The sequence below is a fragment of the Cyrtonyx montezumae genome, unplaced genomic scaffold (genome assembly GCF_038088225.1).
Source record: "Cyrtonyx montezumae isolate F1298 unplaced genomic scaffold, pur_monq_1.0 scaffold_18, whole genome shotgun sequence".
Taxonomy (NCBI): domain Eukaryota; kingdom Metazoa; phylum Chordata; class Aves; order Galliformes; family Odontophoridae; genus Cyrtonyx; species Cyrtonyx montezumae.
The window spans coordinates 16,338,494-16,362,706 of NW_027071914.1; the positions used below are offsets into that span (position 1 = coordinate 16,338,494).

General features: G+C 52.4%; 1 protein-coding gene across 4 annotated transcripts in view; it reads right to left on the bottom strand.

Annotated features, from left to right (window-relative positions):
- SEPTIN8 (septin 8) overlaps nt 1–22,037 on the bottom strand; it is a 35,114-nt gene extending 13,077 nt beyond the window's left edge. For 2 of the 4 annotated variants that reach the window (XM_065734873.1, XM_065734872.1), the window contains exons 1-5: nt 21,939–22,037; nt 8,540–8,654; nt 6,454–6,649; nt 5,600–5,786; nt 643–804 (exon numbers count right to left, since the gene is read on the bottom strand). In XM_065734873.1, coding sequence (XP_065590945.1) covers nt 643–804; nt 5,600–5,786; nt 6,454–6,649; nt 8,540–8,654; nt 21,939–21,968 — 690 coding nt within the window. In that variant the 5' untranslated portion in view covers nt 21,969–22,037. The remainder of the gene's footprint in view (nt 1–642; nt 805–5,599; nt 5,787–6,453; nt 6,650–8,539; nt 8,655–21,938) is intronic. The other 2 variants (XM_065734874.1, XM_065734875.1) reach the window with 1 other exon arrangement.
- Nucleotides 22,038–24,213: the final 2,176 nt, after the last annotated feature.

The following is a 24,213-nucleotide window of genomic DNA, read 5'->3' on the forward strand; positions in this document are numbered from 1 at the left end:
GCCAGGCACGCTGCTCTGCAGTACACCCATGGCAGCACTCTCACCCCTCCCCTCATGTTTTCATGTTTGTTTGCTTTCTAAATAAAACACGTCAGCTGTCCCTATTCCAAAAGGTAAACTCTGAACTGGGAGAAAAGCCAAATTCCAAAACTTGAAATCGTTTTTCCATATTCCTCCACCACATCTGAATTTGATCTTTGAATTAAAAAAAAAAAAAAAAAAGACAAAACAGAGTCTAACAGCTTTTCTTCCTTAAACTGGGCTCTCTCTGCTCAGTGTCCTTAAGCAGGAGGCTAATGGAGCCCTTAACTGTCAACTTCTTATTCAGTGTTTCTCCCTCCTCAAATGATAAGTAGCCTAAAAACTGATAAAATGAATTTTGAAGGAGGTATTTTTCAAAAATCCAATAAATCCCATTCCAGAGCTGAGCTGAGTGCCTCCAGAGAGCCTGCAGAGATTAAATAAGAGCCACATTTTAATTAATTCTGCATGCAACAGCCTCAGGCATCTGTCAGCTCCACGGCTTGACTCTGAAATAGATTTCACATCTGGATGATCCCGCTCGCCTTTCAGACGTGTTTTTGCTCAGCAATTCAATTTGCCACAACTTCTGGAAGCCCTGCAACTGGCAGCATTACTCACATTCATCACAGAGTTGATCTCAGCCACTGCTTCGTCGTCTGTGGGGAACTGGTAGATCTGCACACCATTGCTGACCAGCTCGCTCATGATCTTTATCTTAAACTTGTGCAACTCACTCTTGGAGATGGTGTCTGCTTTGGCAATGATCGGGATAATGTTCACCTGAAGCAGAAGGAACAAAGCAGAGGTGAGCACACAGCTGCTGAGGCTGTGCCTGTGAGCTGCAGCAGTGCTGAACACTAGAGGGAAGAGTTCTCCACAACTCATTTGCCTACACGCCTTGCAGACAAACTGAAGACAAACAGCAATAAACGCACCCAAGGAGCAGATCAGAGCTATGCATTTTGTTACACGCTTCAGCGGAGACAGAGCCATTATCGCTGTCACATCTGCAGCCATCACCCTGTCAGTTCTGGCTGTGCTGAACAGCTGCTTTAGAAGACAAGTGCAAGGATGAAACGCAGCAGCAAGAGGATGTGAAACCTTCCTGAGCTTAAGCAGAAAGAGCAAGAACTCCTCAGATGCTTTCCAGCGGCGGCAGCGGGGCAGAAGCACTCATAAAACCTCCATCAGAGCACTGCTGCACACTGAAGAGCCACACACAGTACTGCAAGCCCTGCCTAAACAACACTACCAGCCTGCCTGAACAGTAGCCAGGCTCAGCACAGTACAACTCAAGAATGGAGAGAAACAAAACGAGAAGAAAGCCAGATTTGCCATTTAAACCCTGCAGCTCTTTGCCCTGCCGAGCAAATCCACCGCAGCCATCCGGTCTCCAGGGAGTGCCCACTAAAATAAACTGCCTTGCCTTCCAGCTTGAGTTCTCTCTGGAGCTTAGTGCTCTTCCTTACATCCTTCCTCCCTGCTGTGGTTTAGCACACACTACATTTAAATGCATCTACTTGTTCCAAAAGAAAATCTCCTTAATTTGCTGGCTGCCCCCAAACTATTTCCTGCCCACATCGCGCCTGCAGCTGGCAGGAGGAGGTCTGCATTCTTCTTTGGGCAGTTTCAGGATGCCCTGGAGTCAGCAGCTATCTTAATAGTTCAGATACCTGCCTGGGAACAGGGCACCGAGAAGATGAAATCCTTCCTTCTCCCCAGCTTCTGCTCTGGCCTCATTTACCAGAGACCTGAAAAGCACACAGAACGAGGTCTGCTGGCCTCACTCTGCTCCTCAGCAGGAAGATGTCCTCATTACAAAGGTAAAGGGGCCATGCCCACAGCTGGTGCCTCACTGACCCAGGGAGGAGGATGGGGGCCTACATCCCGCAGTAGGGTCAGCTCAGGGCTCACCAGCTCCCATGCAGGAGCAGAAAGACACGGCAGCATGCAGAGCTCTGTGCTCTGCAGTGTTTCCAGCCCAGCACACTGACCAACAAGCACCACGGCCAATTTTGGTCTGTTCTCAGCTGGCCTAACCCATTCCTCCTCTCCTTCCACCAGGCAGCAGCTCAGCCCTGCACCACGTGTCCTTCCCAGCAGCAGGCACAACTCTGAGAAGGTGCAACCCAAGGACGGATCGAGTCCCTTCTAACCAAGCTCCAAAAAGGGAAGTCCATCACCGAGTTCAAAACCCAAAAGGGCTCTGCAAGTTGCTGCATCTCCGGTAATCAATAGCCAACACCAAAGCAAATGCCAGCAATTAATTAATAGCAAAAGAATCTCAGAAGGCCCTGATTTTTTCAGCTAGATTTGTCTTGGATCACTCCATCTTCTCCCAACACCAGGCACAAATATGTGCAGCTGCCCTTCAGTAAGAAGGGATCCAACCAGGACTACAGCCACACTGACTACATCACCTCCTAAGAGCTCCACTCCACCTTCCCAGGGCCACTGAGACCTCCAGGGCATTGGAGTGCTCCTCTCCTTCCCTATTCTTCCCTCATGAGTTCATTAATTTTATATGTAAGCATAAAGTCACTGGCTTTTGATTTCATGCATGCCTTGGGAATCCACAAGCTGGATCGCCAAAACCCCAGAGCAACATCCTTGTATCTTATGGTAGAAGGATACCATCCTCTACTTAAAAATCTGGTATAAAAATCAGTAAGTTGATTATTGGAACGTCAGCTAGCTGAATCAGACAGGTGTGCAATCTTTGCTGCAGCTGGAATCTACGGCTAGAGGAAGCGTGTTTCAGATGAGACAGTGACCTCACACGCTCAGATCACCTCCTTCTCACGTCTCTCTGACCACAGTCATTCCTCATCTCCAAAAATAAAACTTACAAGAATGTACCCAAATAAGAACGTTGACAGCAAATACTTTTTCCCTAATATAGTAAGACGATACGCATTTTTACCCTGTGAAATACAAAATTCAACTGGGTTTTTCCCCCCATCTCCAAAACGTTCCCAAATGCAAGTCCCAGCCAAGCCAAGAGCCAAATCCTGCCTTGGAAACCAAGCAGCAGAGGCACAAACTGGCCTGGAGCACTGTTGCTGGTTGGTGACCCACCCAGGACATGTCAGCTCACAAAGGGCAATTAGCCATAGCTCATAACAACATACACAGATGGAAACCATGCAGGGACAGCAAACAGGCAGCTGAGGGACACCCAGGGCAACACAGTGTTATGCCATCGCCTTTCAGGGTAGGGCTGTGCAAAAAATACATAGGGAAGCCAACCCCTGCCAGGCTGTACCTGCTCCCTATGAAGCAACCAGCAAGCTGCACTCCATCTACCTCAAACCACTGCTGAAGATGCTTCCAGCTCTCTGGACGTAATTAAATACCTCAGACAACAGCTGGCCATGAGCTCAGCCAATCGAATATTGTATTACAGTACAATGAAAGATTCTGTTCACAGAACAGCTCTGCCCAGAAGGGATTTTGTACGCCCGAAGCAAGATACGGTACTAAAATGGTGACAGATTCAGCAGCCTGCCCAACACCCGCTGCCATGCCACCCATGTGCTAGAGCAAAGGTGTAACTGAAGCAGGGCCCTGTGCAATCCCTGTTAAACCGATCTCAGAAGGTGAGCCAGCAGAGCACGTTGCAAAGCAGTGCCTCTGCAGTACATTTTGCCTCTGTGTGCCCCACTCTTCCACTGTAAAACAAAGGCCACAGCCATGCAAAGCTCCCCAAGAAAGCAGGTTCAAGCTGTTCACACCACTGCAATGTGAGTCAGCGTGCCTCTCCTCTCTGCTCCAACACAGTAAGCACTGCTGTTACTGCTCTGGAGCAGAAACAAAGCTGTCTGGGGTTTGCTTACACCCAGCTCCACCCTGCACATGTGCTGGCCTCTAAGAGCAAATAGTTCAGGTGCACTGGCAAGGGGCACGGCACTGTCAGAGTTTTAGGGAATGCCTGGAATGCATCTCAAAGCCCCGGGATGACACTGATGGATTAATGCAACACACAGCCCTGACATGCACAAAAGACCAATGGCCTCAATTTGCTTATTCTTATCTTGTGTGCACTTGTGCGAGGCTGACACGCCATGAAATCCAACAAGTTCTCACTGTGGTAAGAAGGGAGATGAGAGCAAAGGGATAACATGACTTCACATATGACCATTTAAAGTGGAAGTTTAGGAATATAAAAAGTTTGCGTGCACAAAGTTCCCATCTCTGCACAAGCACAAAGGATTTATTTTGGTACTACTCAAGGACCACATTAAAAGCAGCCACATGGAGATGTGAAAAGGAGAGAATGCAGGACCAAAGGCAGAGAAAAACTTTGTGGGACTACCAGCACCAAGGGGAATTGTGCAACAGCTTTCTTCCGAACATATTTCTGGGAACATGTCACGCTGGCACCGCACCAAGAGACAGAGTTTATTAAGGGAAAGTTTTCAGATTCTTGATGAAGTCAGTGCAGCAGCCCCCATGGTTACCAACAGGCCCCTGCAATGGGAAGCCAGTGCCTACCCTGGAGCAGGGCCAAGGAAAAGTAGGGCAGCTGCCCCAGGCAGTGAGGGAGAGCAGCAGGGACTCTGCCTGGGGGAGCTCTGCCCACCAGGAAAGTCCAATAGCACTGCACGTGGACAACAGCCAGAGAAGAGCATGTTCCCTACGTACAATTCAGGGCAACCCCAGTTACTGCAGGGTCCCAGTTGCCTCATCTGCCCTCTGTGTAAGTGGTTTAGCATCTGCCATCTGAGAGGATCCACCTCGCTGCTAAATGACTGCTCTTGAAGGCAGGAAATTCTTGCAGAGATAGGAAGAGATGCTGCTGTCACTAGTGACCTTTGAAGCATCCCTGCAGCCCCCTAGAAGCCAGCAAGAACCATCAGAAGCGTGTCAGAAAATTCCTTTGAGCTGTAAGAATACCACTGGTTGGCTGGTTAAGTAACCCACTGTGCCCCCTAAGGCAGCGATAACTCATGTGCAAACAAACAGCCCCCAGCTGGACCCTCTCGTGACCCCCTTCTGGGTTTCCTCTGATCTGGAGAGGTTCTCATCGTATTTACACTTCCATAAGACACCATGAACTCCTCTGCACACCGCCTGGCACCGCCAGCAGTGCAGCTCACGCACAGCATCAGGCACAGACAGTGCTTCCCTTCAGCCCTGGTCTCCTTTGCAGCTGTCCCTCTCCTGGGAAGTTCCCTACTCGTTGTGCTCAGCCCTTCTCCCTGCTGGGCACTGAACTGCCACTGAACTGTGGGATCTCGAATGGATCCTCACCTGCACTCTTAAGGAAGAGCTGACAGATGTAGTTGACGGCCATCATAGAAATGAACAAATCTGGATAAGATCATTAAAGTGATGAACACTCCAGACTCCTCACAACCTGTGGCTTTGTCACCTCTTGTTTTTCAGGAAAACAGCACAAGACCTCATCAACCATCAGGGCAGATTAAGTTCTATCAAAGTCCTAAGAAGCACTCAGCTAACATGCAGGAGAGTCCAGCACTCGTACACAGAAGGAACAGAGCCTTCCTCATGACAGTATTAGCACAAGGATCACCCCTTCCAGAAAGGGACACCACAGCCTCCAACCTTTTACCTTGCTGTCCAGTTTCTTCATTGTCACCAGGTCCAAGGACTTGAGGGAGTGCCCAGTTGGAGTGATGAAGTACAGGCAGACGTGGATCCTCGTGTCGTGATAGTTGTACAGAGAACGGCGGATTTTCAGCTCTTCTTGCAAATAATTTTCAAACTGCGTATCAATGTACTCAACGATGGGCCTGTAACTAAAACCATGCCATTAGCAACCCAAATGCTGGCGGTCACAATTAAACGGTTTGAAGACTTAAGGAGTTCTCCTAGGCATATCGTGATGCTGATTAAGACTGAAGTAATTCACCCTTGCAACGGGAAAAGCGTGGCCTCTACGCGCAGACCTTATAACCCAAAGGTTGCTGGAACCTCCTGAGGCTGTGCTGCAAAACCTAATGACAGTGGAGCTCAGAAAGACAACCACCTCCACAGATCTCACCCTGCAGAGATCGCAGGGCTGAGCCATCTGGCTGTAGCCATGCCAGATGACAAGGAGAGACCTTGGAGTCCCAGAAAGCCTTCACCTAGGGCTTGAACAAGACGTCCGAGTAATTAAAGGAGACAGGCCCAGAGACACCAACCATGGCCAGAGCAGCTAATTCCCAACCCCATGCTGAGGACAGCTTGTTCACTGCTCGCATTCCTTGGGAAAGACCTTGTGTGACCTCTCCCATCTCTCTTTGGCTCCTCACACAGCTCCCCCTGCATCCAGCCCTCAAAACCAGAGGCACTGCAGGGAGCCTCTGTGTTAACAGAGATGCAGGCATCACCCCCGCAACACCACAAACAGGATTACAGACAACGTGTGCCAAATCATCAGAGAGGAGCCCAGAAACGCCGAGCAGATGGCACGAGACCTGCCTTTCATCTTTATTGATCTGATCCCCAAATCCAACGGCATCCACAATGGTCAGTTTCAGGTGGACGTTGCTCTCCTGAAGGTCGTAGGTCCGTGGCCGCAAGCGAACCGCGCTCTCGTAGTGGCTGGCTTCTTCAGTCTCAAATGTGGTATTGAAAAGCGTATTCATGAGCGTGGATTTCCCAATGCCAGTCTCACCTAGGAACGAGAAGTCGTCAGTTCACTGCAGCATGAATTCATCACTTCAAAGAATATTAATTACAGAGCAGAACTAAATTATCATGTGAAAGGTTACTACAAATTGTTTGTGGCCAGACATAATTGTCACAACGCGTCCTTGAAGGCTTCCCAGGCTGCAGGCAAAGCTAGCATGCAGCTCCCATCTCCCCAGCAGGGGACATACAACAAGCTGCAGAACACATTCTTCCCCCCTTAATCAACGCTGATTTTTCTTAAGACCTGCAGCAGAGAAGCTGTACAGTGTTCTTGAGTATTCAAATAGGAACAGCTGAGTTTTACTCCATCCCATTGGCAAGTAGGATCTGGCTCAGGCATTGTCAGTCCCAAACACGGGATGGCCCCAGGGCACTCAGTGCACTCACTGCACAGCAATGGGTGCTGGCATACCACAGAAGGGAGAGGCAAGTGTGACAACAAGGTTTCCTCTCACCCCTTCCTGGGAGATTTCCAACCCTAAGTGGCTATTTAACTACTGTGTCTCCTTGCTCGGTCTTGCCATTGGAGTCTCTTGAGACCTGTCCCATTTAGAGACACACAGCCCCAGTCAGGAAGGAATCACCGTGGCTACTTTGGCACAGAGAAAAAGACAACAGCTCTGAACTGCTAGCAGCACTTGCTGTCAGACTGAAAACCTCCTTCCACAGCAGAAAAAAAATCAGGATAAGTTTCATGATTTCACTGTGCAGCTGAACTTTGGCCTGGGAGCCTTACAGCAGCCTGTCCCTCTTCCACACCCCTTGTCCTGAGGTCCCACGTGTACAGTTAGCGTGTCAAAGGACTGAAGCCCATTCTGCTGTAACCCTTTCCCTCCTCTGTCCGTGCAGCAACTACACCAGAACCAGCTCTGCAGCTCTCCCCTCTGCCTTCAGCTGGCAGTGCTGGGGCTGTCCCCACCACCTGCTCACTTCTACCAGGGGAAATCTGGGCCCTGTCAGATGGAAAAGTTTAGAGACAATGTGGACTGGGGCACTGGGGGAAGAGCAGGCTGCACACTCAAACCAAAAAGCAGAGGCATGCGTGCATACTGATTTTATCACACAGCTTCTAAGTCCCAGGCAGAAAAAAACAGCCTTTTTTGGAGGGCAGCTGGATAATGAAACACATCAGGGAGCAGCAGGTGGAAGTCTTCTTCATTCTGAGCACAAAGAAAGCTCCACTCGAGCACTGAGATCTGCCCTGGTACACACAGGCCGTCCAGCACAGTGCCATCCTGCACAGACTTGTCACAGACAGCACATCCCTGCCTGGTGACACCTGTGCAGCAAACAGCGCCAGGTGAATTTGAGGAAATAACACAGGTATGAGAGTGCACACTACAGATAACTTGAGCAGGGCTACAACTGTCTGAAGAGCTCCAGACACACACGATGTTGCAACCCAGCCCAGAGATGGTGTCTGCTACTCAGCTACTTTCACCTCATATGACTTCTGATTACTGGAGTTTCTCCTTCTAATTTCTGTTTCCTTCAAGGCTGCTCTGTTGTTCCATGACTCTTTATGCCAGACCAGCCAAGAGGAGACAAGATCAAGGTTTAGGAGAAAACACAGTGAAAGCAATACCAAAAATGCTGCATAAGCATCTGCAACACAAAAGCCAAAGCTTTTGGGGACGGGGAATGGGGAAGGAGCAGGAGGATGGGGAGTATGGGTGTTGCCTTGCAGGTGGGAATGGAACACTGCTGTGGGTTTTCTTTCTGCAGGAGGTGGGTTGCTGCTGTTCTTTCAAAGCTAAGTGTCTCTGACATGCCCAAAGTCACAGCTGAGGCTGTGTCCCAGCAGGACTCATAGGGAACAGTCCCAGCCCCACTGCTCCTATTTGCCCCCATCTGTTTGCAGGACTGTGCTCACCCACACAGAGGATGTTGAAGCTGAAGCCCTGTGTGACAGACTTGCTGACCAGCTGATCCGGGAGACTGTCAAAGCCCACATGGCCCCCAAGGGAAAGGTTCCTCTTCTCTTCATTCTGGGAGAGAGAAACAGACAGATGAGCAGAGCTGCAGAGAAGCAGTAGGTCAGAGAAGCAGCTGCCTCCTGAGGCACTGCAGAGCCAATGCTCAGTGCTGCCATGGTACCTTGGGTTTGGTGTGCCTCTAACCAAACCCTCTGACAGCCACATTAAAAAGACAGACAAACATCAGTCCTAATGGGGAACTGCCTCAGAGAGAGCTGAGCTACAGGCTACAAAGCAAGGAAAACACTAATGTGAACTCCAACTATATGCAGCTGGGAGAGGTTAACGAAGGAAAACCCATTATGTGCATTTTATCCCTCATTTTTCCTCCTCCTCCTTCATTTTATTTCCTTACGTCCTCCAGCACTGAATCGAGGCAGACAAGCTCTGTGCTCTCCCCATGTACTCGATCTGCTTCCCTAGCTATGCCATGAGCAGTGTGGTTTTGTTTGCTCATGCTTCCAGCCTGGTCAGGATGAGGAACCCTCTCGCTTTACCATCTGTGACCACGCAGTTTCCACTGTTTCTCTGCAGTTCCCATTCCTGCCTCCCCCATACACACAGCGTTCCTTCTTCTGTCTCCTCCCTCCCCCGGACGGAGCCCATCACCTGTACAGGAAGCTCTGCTTTGAAACAAAGGCAATAAACGTCCACGGATCAACTGGCAGAGTCCAAGACTCCTCCACAGCAAAGCCAGAGATGGCCCAGGTGCAAAGCACTGCAGAACTAAACCAGTCCTGCTTTCAGCATCACTGCAGTGTGCTGGTCACCACGGGGGCCGTGGAGCAAACCCAGCCCGGGTGATGCAGTGGGGGTCCTGGGGCCAGGTTGTGCACCTGCTGTGCAGAAAGGCAGAGCAGGTCCAGAAGAGAGGAGCAAACAGAAGGTGCTTCTGTTCCTAACAGCAAACGGGAGAGTTTCGGATATGCAGAAATATTTGATCACGATGCCAACCTTCTGCCCAACTAAATAACAGTGCCTGAACTCAGAGACCGTGCCACGATCTGCAGCCTCTAAAGCTCTTCTTCCCTAAAGATGCAAAGATACGTGCAGCAGGGCATGACTCATCCACTCTCAGTTTCTTTGGTATATAGGTCTGTTCTCAGTCATCAGCACTCAGTGAAGGATGGGGATGGAAGAAGCATCCATTCCCTGCACCTCAGCCTTAACATCCCAGCACCACGAGGCTGCAGAGCGCCCTGAGGAGAGGCTGGAAAGGCTCTGAATGAACTCAAGCACTGACCCAATGAGCCTCGTGCATCTCTCTGGTCTGCAACACAGCTCACAATAAACCATGAGGACTGCATCTCCTTCAGCACTGCCTTGGGAGAACAAAAGAACATTCTCCGTTGTGTTAAATAAATCACTTATATCACAAGGACTGCTTGCAAACAGCTGAAGCAGCAGCTGCACTTTGCCTTCCAACTCCCTGCTGCCTGCTGCTTTGCCCCAGCTCGCTGCTCCCTGGGCAGCACTGCAGCCAGGCTCTGCCATCAGTGCCATTTCATCCCACCGGGATCAATGGTGCTCACTAACCGAGCGGAAACAGCGATCATTTCAATCCCTCCCGTGGGACAGGCTGCACCAATTAAGGCCCCAAGCTGGGCAATCGTTCAGGCAGACGCTAAGTGAATTAAAAAGGGCTCCGAAGACGCAGAAACCTCCAGGTTGTGCTCCCCTCCATTCATCTGTCAGCGTGCAGTGACACCAAAGCTTCGAGCAACAGCCCTGCAGGAGGGGTGCTGGCCACAAGTGAGCCAGCAGGACGGACTCCAGGCCACGCTTAGCAAGACAGCTGAAGGAACCAAGGGCAGACGTGCTGGGAAAGGGCTCCAAGATGCTTCTTTCCTCTCAAAGAGATGGTCCCAGTGCAGCATAGGAGCCCCCAGACCCAGCCATGGTAGAGCTGGGGGTCCCTTGGGGTCTCACCCTCCCTCCCCACGCAGTGCCAAACACCAAGGGCCACCACCACAATGTGCTGACGAGCCAAAAAACAAAAGAAAACGTTCCCACAAAGTCACCGAGTTCTGTTCCTTTTGGGTTTAGATAATAAACAAACCAAGCAAACAAAAAGCACAAAGCAGAAGCCTGGGATGGGGCTTTGGAAAGGAAATAAATGGAGCTGCTGGTGGCTACGATCAGGCTCGGAGGAGGTTTCCAGGCAACAGGCAGCACCACTGCTCGGGTTTAAAATAGGCTCCAGCGAGGCGAGGAGACATTGAGAACTCAGTCATGCTTTGGCCGGAGAGAAGCGTGCATCCGTGCAGGGCTGTCCCCTCCCCCGGTCAGCAGTTGGTTACGGGACTAAAATACTTTTACCCCAAACTGCTCATCAACTCCCAACATCCCTACGCCAACGAGCCAAACTTCGGGGAAGTATTTTTGTCCGTGACCTTGAAGTGCACAGTTTGCTTTTACTGCTGTAAGCCGTGATAATAACCTGGACGGGGTCCAAACTGCCGCCGATACCAAAGCACAGAAACCATCAGCTCTGTGCACAGTGTGCTCAGCCCCATCCCAGCACCCACAGTTCTGCTCTTGGTGAGGCAACAACCGCCACAGTGTAGTCAGTAGAGCAGGGGAAAACAGCCGTGATAATAATAAATAAAGGTTCTCTTCCCTTTATTCTTCCCCTCCAATCTATCAATTGCAGGAGCCTGACAGCCTTAGGAATGCAAGCAATCTGTGAAGTCCCACTCCTTTGCAGCACTTGGTGCACTCACCTGCGGAGAGCAGCACCCGCTGCTGCTACCTCTGCTCCTGCAGTGCTCCCAGTGAGACCCAGGTCCATTCACAGCCTGGAAAGACCACTGCACTGCTGCTTACTGGGTGGGAGACCCCCTCCAGGGCTGCCAAGAGGAAGCCGAGCATCCCTGAGGCCCACATGTTGTTTTGCACCACAGCTCTTAAGGGCTCAATGATGGCTCTGAGCGTGGATTGCCACCGTGCAGGACCCCCACAGCCCTGACACTGCTTCAGCAGCATCCCATAATGGGCAGCTCCTGGGGTTCTATGCGGAGCCTGTAAACAAACGCACTCTTTGAAGATCTCCTGTGTCTTGAGCTAACAGGCAGGTAGGGCTTGAAACACTGAGACGAGGGGATGAGCTGTATTTTGAACCTGGGATTCGGTGGGAAACCAAGGAGTCAGCAGAAGGTCAGAGCAGAACAGGACAATTCTGAAACCCAAAGGCCTTGGAACTTGTTAAGCCTGCCATAGATGCTCCGTCCTGCGCCCATCACACAAACAGCACCTGGGGGCACTTCCATGATGGGAACAGCAGCCATTCCAGAGGAAATCGATCTCCAGCTCTGGGCCAACAATGTCACAGGACCCACTGCTGCCGTTGGACAGACAGGCAGTGGCTGCACTTTGCCAACCAAAAGCAAACCTCAAATCCCAGCACTTGGAGCCTGCTATATGGCACCAGGCACTCCTGGCCCTGCTGGAGGTGGGGGACAAGCTCAGGATGCATGACAGCACACTGGGCCACTCCTGCAGCTGCACCAGGGAACTGAAAACAGAATTTCAAACCCACATTGGCTTCCTAAGCCCTTCCACAGCTCAGTCCCACAGCAGGAACAGGGCAGCTGGCCACAAACCACTTCCTTGGAAGATAAAGTCATCTGCCCCCTTATTACAAGGCAGACAGAAAAGGCAGTGGAGAAACACGATCACAGAGACTGAATTCTCTGATACTAAATCTGGGTCCTCATAAGGAGTCACTACAGTACCCATACATCAATTAGGTTCTTCCTAGAAGAAACAGGAATTAAGGAAAATGAGGAGAAGGGAGTACAAGCTACAGCGACAACCAACGCGCCTACAGCCCTTTAAAAATAGAAAAAGCCTGATCATGGCTTTACTGCTTCCAGTCTCTTCTTGCCTCACCTCCCAATTAGCATCAGTTTCAATTTGCATCATTACATGGTCGAGCAGGCACTCCCAGGAGAAGTGGCTTCAGCCTGTGCAACCCACAGGGATGTCACCAGCGAGCTCAGCCTCCCACACGCTGCCCTCATCCTCCTTGCTGCCATGCTGGGAGCAGTATGAGCTGACTGAGAGTGGGGTATAGAAGACCATTCTGACACCATTTGTTTGAAAAAATAAAATGAAGAAAAAGAATAGCATCGTTCTTCGATCGATCTCGACATGAAATGCTCGCTGGTGACACAGCGCTCGTGTTCTCTGCTTGAGACAGCTCTGAGTGCCTTGCTGCAGCAGACACAGCAGTGTATGGGCAATGTGAGAACTGCTCAGGAAAACCAAGAGTGAAAACACACCAAAAAAAAATATCACACTGCTGCTTCTCAGCCAAACCGTGATCTGAGTGATGAATCCTGGCTTTAGGCGGCGATAGATGAGGTAACATAGAACTTTCCTGCACTGGCAGCACCCTTCCCCCTTTCCAAGGCCCAGCTAACCATGATGAATAGCTGACATCTTCCAAGGTGAAGCAGGAAAGGCCCTTCTTCTCTTTGTAAGCAACATAAGCTGCCACCCAAGCCATGAGCTCCAGCCCAGGGGCAGCCAGAGAGCAGCTCACTGGGCTGCAAGCAGAGCCACAGCCATTGCAGGGGGGGACATTTCCATAGTGCCTCAGCTCCCACTTCTGGGAGCACTTGTTCATCACCTCCTCCACCCAGGTTGACATCTGGAACTTAAATAACACCAAATACTGCACTGACCCCACAGTAACGGAGCAGAGCACCAGGCACTCTGCATAGCACTGAGCGCGCGCAGATCCTATCCCCTGCAATTTACAATCAAATCAAAATGCAAAGAGAAAGCAGTGCTTGCAGACAGATTGCAGCTCCCCGATGGGAATGACTCAGATCAGGGAGAGGAGGAGCAGGGATGCGGGGGTCGGTGCTGCAGGAGCCCACCCTGCACCCAGCACAGCCAGGGACAGCACAATGCCTTCAGCTTCTTGCTTCCTAGCCCACAACAGGGAGGGATTCATACAAATACCAATGGGGTTTATGAAATGCTATTCCCTCATTTCCTCAGTGGAAATGCATGGAAGCAGGAAATTATCCAGCTGTGACGCAGGGAGCCTCAGTTACAGCCCAGCCAAGGAGGACTGAGCGAGATGTGGCTGCTTATCAAAGCCATGTGGGGTCAGCCCCACAAGCTGCCACGCCAGCATCTGAGCACTCCGGGCCCCAGCAGCACCACACAGCACAGCCAGATGGGTGATGCTGAGGGGCCTCCCCCAGACACACCTCGCTCAGGTCCTGCTCAGACACACTGCTGCTCTACCCCCATTTCACAAGGAAACTGAGTCACGGAGCACTTAAAGCACCTTGCCTCCAGACTTGTGGGCAAACAATGGCAGATGCCAAATTCAGCTGCTCTGTCCCAGCAGGCACACCCTGGGACGTGGCCCAGTTTCTGGATCAGTGCTGAATGTGATGACAAATCAGGTTTTCTGAAGCTCCCCCCCCCATCCTGTGGACACTCCCAACAAAAGCCACTTGACATCTGCAAGGGACCAGCAGCCAGCACAGACTCGGGCAGAACAAACCCAAATTTTCAGGAAGAAAATGGTCCTTTTGCCAAGCTCAAGGATGCTGGCACTGCTGGGTGTGGGCAGAGGGCTCAGGCAGGTCTCCAGCAGCACTGGGGATGGAAGGAAGCACACCTCCAGCTGGGGCCGATCCTGGGAGACCTCAACATCGCTTCAGCTGAAGCCCTTGCATAGAAACGCCACCTAATCTCAAGCAGATTTGCTGAGTGCAAGCACATACTCAAGCCTGAACATTCCCAGTTAATCTTAAGCATGTGCTTAAAATTCCAGATCCTTACCACTTTGTAAGAAGCTGAGGAGGGACGGGGAAAGAAAAACAGAGAGAGAACTTCAAATGCGGGCTTGATGCCGATTTACCACTTCTCTTAGAACAGCTGTCTGCTTCACTTTCTCTGCTGCCTCTCACCGATCCATTCTGCTGGTCAAACAGGATGCAGCTCAGACAGCGTGAGCCGTGTCTTTGCAGGGAAGACAGAAGTGTTCTCCTTGCTGTGGCACGGCAGACCTAGGAGCCACCGACTGCAGCACTGTGATGCCCAGCACTCCAGCAATGGCTGGGACAACCACGGTGGCCCCAGCTTCCAGCTCTTTTCCATCACACTGCACGCTGGACCACACCTGAGCCATCCCATCCCTCCCTGGACGAGGCATTGCAGCCGGACACCCCCAGCTGCTGCATGCTCCCAGCCCATGCTGCAGTCTCCCCCGGTGAAAACCTCACACTGGAATATATATAAAAAAAAGCCAACAGTTGCCAGAGCCCTTTAAACCACACTGCAAAGAATGCCAAGAATTTTCCCAGACACTCCAGCCTTTATTCACACTCCTCCCAGCTGTGCTCCAGGCAGGCAAAACTTTGCAGGAGAACCAGCACCAAGATGTGACAAACAGAAATGAAAGCTGCTCAGCATCACCGAGACAGAAGACACCAGAGCTGAGCTTCTCCCCTCCAGGCCTGAAGGTTACATTGCCTGAAGTGATGCTTTTCTTGAACGCTTTTGGTCCCACTCTTAAGAGAGATTCAAAAAACCCAAGAGCACTGAGGGCATGGGCAGCAGCCACGCTCTGCATCTTTCAAAAGCAAAACAAAGAGAAATACCCACCAACAAAGTACAACAGCAAAGTACAGCAGGGCTTCACAGCAAGCCCTGCATCCCAGCAGCTCCCAGGGAAGCAGGAGCACCGCTTCGGGCAGGTAACCACCTGCTCACCATGGCCAACAGCTGAGCTGCAGCACAGCCTCACAGCCTTCCTTCCTCTGAGAGGTAAAATAAGAATCCCACACATCTCTTACAGAACCAAATGAGTTGGCACAGCCTAAAACATCAGCCTGTGCTGACTTCCAGAGCTTCTCATCTTCCTTACACGACACACACCAGGATGACACATCCCCAACCTGTGAATGCAACATCAATTTTAATTCTCTGCAAACAAACTGCTTCTGGCTCAAACTTCCCTCCGAGCTTTTCCTTCTAAAAACAAAATTCCACACATTTCCTTGTCATTAACTCTTATTTAACCGTTTCCCTAAGACTGTTGTGAAGTCTTACTAATTAATTGTGAGGTCCGTCTCAACGAAGAAAGGATTAAACACGTGTTTTGTCCCTATCACATCAGTCTTGGACAGGAGTTTACAACGAAGCAAAACAGGATCTGCCGGGCATTATGTACACAACGTTTTGCAAACATGAACACTGCCTGGAGAACGAGGAAAGTTGGTTACAGCAGTGACGACTGCGGGACCAAAAATGAGAGACATTTCCTCCAAAATGACCTTAAAGGATGAGAAAGTTCAGCTTTTTCAGCAGCCCGAGAATTCCATCCCCAAGAGCTATTCAAAACCAAGAAAGCAGAGTCCAGAACACAAACACAGCTTTCCCTTCGCTCTGTTTACCCCACACCAGACAAACAAGAGTACACCAGCCTCCCCTGGTCTGCTCCTTCCCAAGGTTATTTACCCACAATGTGCTCAGACTTTTACTGTAATGGAACTGCTCGATCAACCAAGTCTGGCAGAAGGCTGAGCTCACCCCCTTATCGAGTCTGGGACTTTCCCAAGCTCACCCCGAGCAGCACACACACCCCCAGCTCCCTCTCACCCATCTGAGCCCATCCTCCTCCTGGTCATCCTTCCAGGTCCTACCTGGGCAAATGCAAACAGATATGGGACAACGCCAAGAAACAGAGCCCACCCATAAGGAGCAGCACGGGAAGGGGTCGGGGCTGTTTAGGAGATGTGCTACCAAGGGAAGAAGGATCTGGATCCCCACCATGTAATTACCCAGCCATGCTGGATATGGGCCACCAAGACTATTTGTTTTAGTTACCACTTAAAATAAACACATCGAATTCCCACATACGTTTCCAGAACGTATTGCCCAATTACAACAAAAACGATGATTCTTTATATTGTTAGACGAGGGATCAGAGATATTCCAGTGGGAACCCAAGAGTTCTGGGCATCGCTGCATCCTTTTTTCCTGGTGCCTCATGCAGCCATCCTATAGCATGTCCACAAACACCCCTCCCTGCCCCTGGACAGGGCTCTTTGTGGCACTGCCTGGAAGAGAAGTTACACAAATACAGCTATCAGCTCCAGGAGCTGAACAAGTCATCACCATAACGAGCTGACTGCTAGATACCCCATTAACACACGCCTCCAGAAGGTGTCAGAGCCTATTAGCACGGAATATCTTTAATTGGAAGCCTCAACAATGGAAAAATAAAAGAAAACCTCCACCTGAAAAGTGTGCATAGCAAAAGATGCGCTGAAAGGACTCTTCGGGGTCGCTGAAACCATGGCACAAACCTGTACACCAAAAGGGGCCACAAAAGATGGGGAAGGAGAGAGCTCCTGGGAGGCCCAGCCCTGGCAGCCCTTCCTTGGGCAATGCTCTTACCATGACAGAGCTGAACGACAGCTTCAAAAAGGATTAGGATCCAAGTCCTGCAGCAGCTCGCTGCGAGCAAGGCACAGGCAAAGGACCAGAGATGCCCCTCTGACCCGAGCAGCTCTGTGCCTGCAGCAACGCACGCTGCTTAGCACAGCACTGCTCCTCTCCCAGGAGCGGAGTGCAGCAGTCCCAATGGTTTGATTTCCAGCGTGAGCCCTGGGAACACGCTCTGCACCAGCCCCCAGCTCCAGGCATGCCCGTGCAGCCCACTGAGGGCAGGCAGATCGCGGCCTGCGGCGCTCCGGGCCACGAGGAAGCCGAGGGATGCATCCTGCCCACAGTTACAGCAGGAACAGCTGCCTGGGGAGAGCTCCGCAGACATTCCCCACGTGTTTCCCTGCACACGTAATGCAGAGGTTGCACAGACTCAGCACAGCACCTCGAGCTGCAGCCAGGAGGATGGAGCAGCCCAGAGAGCTCAGCAGAAACACGGCGCGGGCTCCGGCCCCGCTGCTCCCTGCCACCATCTGCTTTGGAAACCGCACGGAGCAGAGAGAGCAAGAGCTTTCCACTTCTGGCCCCGAGGCAGGGTGCTCCATGGGAACCTCTCTCCAGCTGTTTGACATCTCTGGAATTTCGTTGTGTGTGGGAGACAGACGCTTTTTGGCTTCACAGAGGAATCTGGACATCTAAACACAGTGGTTCCTGAGCCCACGGTCTGCCCGCAGGCCGGAGGTGATGACGGGGGATGAAGCACGTGGCTTCCCCTGCCACAGCTCCCCGGATGATGCCACACCATTTCAGAGCGCTGACCCCCAGCCTGGCTCCACCTCTGCATGCAGGGGTCCCACGCCAGAGGGGAAGCTCTGGGAGGACCAAGGAGAAGGCCCAGACTTTGGCATTCTCACTTCATCCACCCTGGGAGCTGAACGGAGCTCTCCCACCCATCCACTGCCTCTGGCACCTGCAGTACTCGAATATCTGAGTGCCAAGCTTCAGGTATAAACCCAGAGCTCATGTGGAGGAATACATGGTGGAGGTGAGGGACAGGCAGTGCGTGCATGCACACAGCCCCCCCATGGAAACTACGCACAGGACGGGGCAACATTACTTCTAAAGACTGCAACTTAATCCAAAACAAGCAGGGCACCCCTCCTGCCCACAGCCCCAACGTGCCCAGGACGTGTTCCCAATACACACCCCCACCTGCACCCCTCCCACTGCCTCCCCCTCCTTGCACAACCCAGGAGAGGCCGACTCAGCATTGCAGCATTTCTTCCCCTCCCAAGCTCCGAGCCAGAGGAGCAACGAGGAGGAGGAGGGAGACGAGCTGCTCCTGCAGACATCTGAGGGCACCGCGTGGCAGGGACGGCGGGGGCACCCGGAGATGGGGCTGCATCTCTCACTGCAGCTGGGGACAGCGCTGGCATTCTCCTACAGAAGACAGCATTTACGGGGCTGTTGGCCTTCCAGCAGTGCTGGGGATGGGCTGACAGCTGCCACCACATCACTGACAACGATTCGGCCTCCTGAAAGGGGTATTCTTCAGGCCTCATTTGTTTTGCCGACGCAGAGGGCACACTGGGCTCCAGCATTTGCCAGCTCACGTCCTTCCACCCACCGCCTCGGCGCTCACTGCGATTACGAGCGGGTAAGAGCAGCTCCGGAGCTCCCACGCAGAACGACATGTTGCATCTCTTTTGCAAGAGGAAGAGATGCTCTGGATTCACCAACAGCACCGCAGCGGGGAAGGAAAACACACAAATCTCTTTCTGGGCAATACTTGTTCCCAGCACAGACGTTCAAAATAAGTGTTTTACTGCAGTGGACTGCGGTCGAATTCATCGGTCCTGAGGTTGAAACAGTCAGAGCTGGCTTCCTGCTCCAGCACAGGCGATCCTCCCCGGGAGGGATGGCAGGAGAGGAGAGGCAGCTCCCCATCTGCCTGCTCCCGTGGAACAGCACTTCCCACCTCCTTCCCAGAGCAGCACAAGGGCTGCCAGGGCACAGAGGAAGGGCTGCTCGTGCTGCGCTGCTTCCTGGGGCACAGCGTTAGCAGCTCGCAGAAAAATCTGTCGCTTCTGTTCAGCACTGCATGGGGGACCACCTGAATGAGTTCTTCCAAGTGAGAACTCATCATAATGCTAAAAAAAATAATAATAATAAAAAAAAAAAAACCAGCCCACGCACCCACAAAGCACAACCCAGGAAGTTTAACCCTGCAACTGCCAAACAGTGGCTCTGGTTGGGCAAAAATTAAAACAGATGAGGGGAAGGGAGGGATGGCCGAGTACAAGCAAACCCCAATTTCCATCATAACTGAGCCATGGAAACATCGATCTCGTTTGCTTGTATGCCTATGGTTAGGAACAGCTGTCATATGACTGCTGGCAACTGCTCCACCACAGCCATGGTGCACAGGGCAGTCCTCAGCACACTCCTTCCATGGGCAAAGGTATATAATGCCGACCCTCACACAGAGGAGGATGTTTCAGCCACGCAGGCAGTAAGGGAAGACAACAGGTTACAGAAAACAGCAGCAGCAATGCGTGAAGTTTACCACAACCCAGGCAGCTACGGCAGGAACACGCACAGCACAGAGGCTCCCTGTGTAAAGCAGTGGTTTTCCTGACAAGGTCTTCTGGGAAGCATTCACTTGTAGTAAGGTTACCAACGAGAGCCCATCCACCTGCTGCTAACGTGAAGGAACAACTCAGGGCCACGTGAAGAACACCGTCCCGTGGCACAGCTCACACTCACCGTGCACACACATCCATGCTCTCCTCACTGAGCACCTATGTCCACGGAGCCCTTCTGCACACACAGCCACACAAAGCTGTGACACTTCCACAACTTGCAGTGCTCAATCCCTATCCTCAGCCCAAAGTTAAGGCTGAGTGCACCTACCCTTCCTCACACACACGCAGCTCAGCCTCAAGCCCAAGGAACAGCCTCTGCACCTCCACGAGACGTGTAATTCAGGCCAAGAAGAGAGTTTCAGGAGGCTGAAGGGTTTTGATTGAAAAGAGAAAAAGTGACACATTTGGTGGTTGCTAAAGCAAAGCAGTCTACCAGCCTGGGTCTCACATCTCATCCCATTTACTCTCCCACACATTTTCAGTTGCTCTTCCCTCACTTCTCCTTCCAGCTTCGCCAGCTTCCTCCGTAGCTTCTGGATCTCCCTGCTGCATTTCAAGCACATTCTGGCTTCTGCTCACCATACCCTCACTAACACTGCCAGCATCTGCTCCAACACCACCACACGTGGCAGTGAGCACCGTCCTGAACGGGGAAGCTCTGAAGATGAAGCATTTCACAGCTGACCCAAACTCCCATACACAGAGCCCAGATTATAGAAAGTCATTTCCTTCTGTTCAAAGTGGGCTGCTAGTGAATCGCAGCGTGGCTGAGACCCCATCCCCACTTCTCAGCTTTCTCCCTGCTGCAGCAGTACTGTACAGCACAGCCAGGTGCCCAGCACAGCAGTGGCGTGGCACACTCCCAGGGCAGCCCAGCCAACATCTCACAAGCACAACATTGACAAAAACAAAGGCTGACTTGAGCACGGCTGTGTGATCCTGCTGCCTCAGAGGCCAGCTTCCTTTCATTTGCTTTTGTTGGGCATTTCCAGCAGCAGCACTTCAAGGGAACTGCATTGTGCTGGAGACAGAGGCACTCAGGAGGACTGTACAAGGGGACTTTTCAGAACACCTTATCCAAACCTAAGGGTCACTGCATTCCAGGAGGTCAACGTCAGCTTCACCAACTCGAAAAGAGGGAGTTAATGTATATCCAAACCTCCTCCAGAGGTCTTTTCAACGTTATTTCCCACCACAGATACGAACAGCTGGTGAAAATAAACATCACCCCTTCTTCTTGGCAGCAGCAAACTATTCCCATTCAAAATTACGCTCAGGAAGCTGAGGCACAGTGCCACAGAGCAACACCCAGAAAGCCCAGGCAGCCACTGACAACCCAGAACTCCTCCATCCAGAGATGCCCACACTTCTGCCCGGGGAGCAGCAGCAGAGCCAGAATACCCAGTGCGGATGGAGGGGTGCAGAGCGGGCAGGGCAGCCCTCCATCACACCCAGAGGAGATGCTGCTCACCCAGCCTGCTGCTGCCACAGCCCAGAGGCAAACAGCAGCCGAGGGCTGCAGGTCCCCCCCAGCCCACCCCTGCTCCAGTACCAAGTCAGCAGATTTTCTCCTAATGGAGCCGGGCACTGAATGCACGCTGGAGCTCAGCCATCTCACTCCGGTGCTCCAGAGGGAGCCAAGCGCATTTGGGAACTCTTATTTAAGGAAATAAAAAAATAAAGCCACGGCGCAGCGATGTGAGCACACTCAGCGCCGGAGTACCCGCACCAAATCGTTCGCTCCCAGCACTCGGGGCTCCGTGACACCGAGGGGAAGCCGACATACACCGAACCAACGCAGCCCCAACCCCTCCCCGCACGGAGCTTAGGATGGAGCCCGCAGCGCGCTGCACTCGGGGCGGATTTCGGCTCGGCTTCACTCCTGCAAATAACACTCCCGAGCTGGAAACTTCGGGGCATGGAGGAACGGAGCAGCTGGAGGCTGCTGGCAAGGAGCAGCCACGGAGGGGAGGGCGGCAGGGCCGCGGCCGTGCCCGGGCAGCGCTGCTCACAGCGATTTAGCAGCATCACGCCCGGCAGTGCTCGCTTCGGAGCTCCGCTATTTCACGCGGTAAAGAGGTTTTTAAGCGCTCCGAGAGGCACCGCCGGGCTGCGGAGCTCGGACAGCCCTCCCGCAGCCAGCAGAGCCCCGCACAGCCCGCGTCCCACCGCCGTTACACAACGCCGGCACCCCGGGGCCGCCCCCTCCGTCCCGGTCCGCCCCGTTCCTCACCGAGAAGCGCTCCAGGTCGGTGGCGGCCATGGCCGGAGCTGAGCGCGGCGCGGGGCTCTGCCCGCCCGGAGTGGCTGCGGCTGAATGGATCCAATATGGCCACTTCCTGGAAACTCCCCTCCGCCGGCACCGGCCGAGGGGCGGGGAGGGGCGGGAGCGGCGGCCGCACCGTCACGGTCCCCTCCCGGGGGCGGCCGCTGCGCTCAGGGCCGGGGGTGCCCCGCGGTGCGCTCCGTGGGGAGCGCCGTCCCCGCAGCGATGCCCCCCCGCCCCCCGTCCCTGCCCGACGTGGCGTACCGCCGGGCTCCCGCGCTGCAGTGACGGCGGACGCCCACCCAAGCGACCGAGACGGGTTTGCTCTGCGGGGTGGGTGCGAGGCAGCGTGCCGAAGCTGGGGAGTGCTTCCCTCCAGCGTGCGGCCCGCCCCGTCCCGGCGCCGCGGCACTCCGCCTGCTGTTAGAGCAGCTTTCCTTGCTTTGTGGTGCCCTCTGCTGCAGCGTACGTACCGGGAGGAGATGCTGGTCACCGCACCGGCCTGCACCCCTGTCCTGCAGCTGGCCTGGCCTCGCCTTCAGCGTTCCCTGCTCTTTCCATCAGTTTAGCCCCGGTGTCCTCTTTCTTTTCCTCCTCATCCTCTCCTGGAGCAGTGCGCGCCTTCAAATGGAAGATGAGCCTGGGCAAAGAGTGCAAAAACCACTGCTGAGGGGCACGCTGAGTTTCCCAAGCAGGCCAGGTCTGTTTACAACTTGCTACGTACAGTGAAAAGCTGCTGTCTGAACAAAAAGGCAGTGGTTCCCGTGCATTTCCTGAGAGCACGGCAGGAATCTCTGCAGTACCTTTGAATACACACTCAGATCTCTTTTCTAAGCATTCTTTGACAATCTCAGCCCTAACCGGTGCTGCTCAGGAGAGGGGAGGAACAAGCAGCCAGAGCAAACCCCTGGGAGGAAGAGGAAGGCGTGCTCTGCAGCACAGGAAGAAGCAGGGGGGTGAAGGCATGCAGCCACCTCCCAGGGAACAGAAAGCAGAGCTTACCTGGGGTGGTTCTGTCTGCAGGACTCATTGTTATCAACTCAGGTGCTCCTACACCACGGCAGCTTGAGCTCCAGCATCCTGCACAAAGAAAGACCTCAAATACAGTTGTCACTTAATTACGATGCAGTTATAAAGCTCCAGGCACTGCCCCGGTTATTAAGAGGTAATGAACAACCTTGCTTTGCCTTTTAAAAAGGTTTGCCACATTTCAACCTTTTGGTAAGAAGAGGCAAAGGGAAGACAGTCAGCATCTCATTTCCTTAATATTCATCATCCACAAAAGCACAGCCCCCAGAGTGCTCTAAAGCAGGACGGAAGTATTCAAAGGCAACCAAACCTCAAGCAACCAAACTAAAGCAGAACTTAAACACTTCATCATAATACTCTCTGACTTGCACTCCTTATTAACTTCCACCTTCTCCCTTACCAGCTATTCAAGATCTTTCCAAAGGTCTCTTGCTCCCACCACAGTACAAAGTAATGAGACCATGCTGTCCCAGTGGGCATGTGGTTGCTGTATTACAGCAGGCATGCAAGATCAGGTGTTACCCCCCAGCATCTTCCCAGCTCACCCCAAATCTCCTGGGCACCACCTAAACCACGCAGCACTGCTCATCCCAGAAGGTAATCGTGTTTGCCCAGGAGGAATAAAACAGGACATGAAAATTAGGCATTGATTAACAAACGGAGGAGGCAGAGGTCATCAGGTGCCCGTGCTCAGAGGACTGCAGCTTAGGAAGCAGTTGTATTTGCCATTGAAGCAATTTCAAGGCATTTTCTGAGGAGCTGTTATCCAAGTGGTCTGCTTTCTGAAATGCAATCAGGCTAGTGCGGTTTGGAAGAGCTCTTCTGTCCTTTGTGACTGAAGTACCTACAACTGAATTAATTCTGCTGGTCCGTGCTGAAGATAGGTCACTGAAGCATTGCATTTCTCTAAAGAGAGCATTGCTGACCACCATCCATTCATTTATTTTCTCTGGACTCCAAAAATGACACAAAATATATATATATACCTTGCAGTCACAATCACATCCCTTGGTTTGTGCTGCCTTGTGGTGCAGCTGCCAAGGATAGCAACGCTGCCCTGCTCGCTCAGCCCTGGCAATGGAGATGCTGGTCCAGGACAGGCACTTTGTGATCTTGTTTCTTTGCCCAGTTCCCAAAGGTTCTGGGGTTCTCCCTGCATACATAAGAAATAAAATCACCAAAATCTGGTATTTCGGGTATTCAGATGCAAATA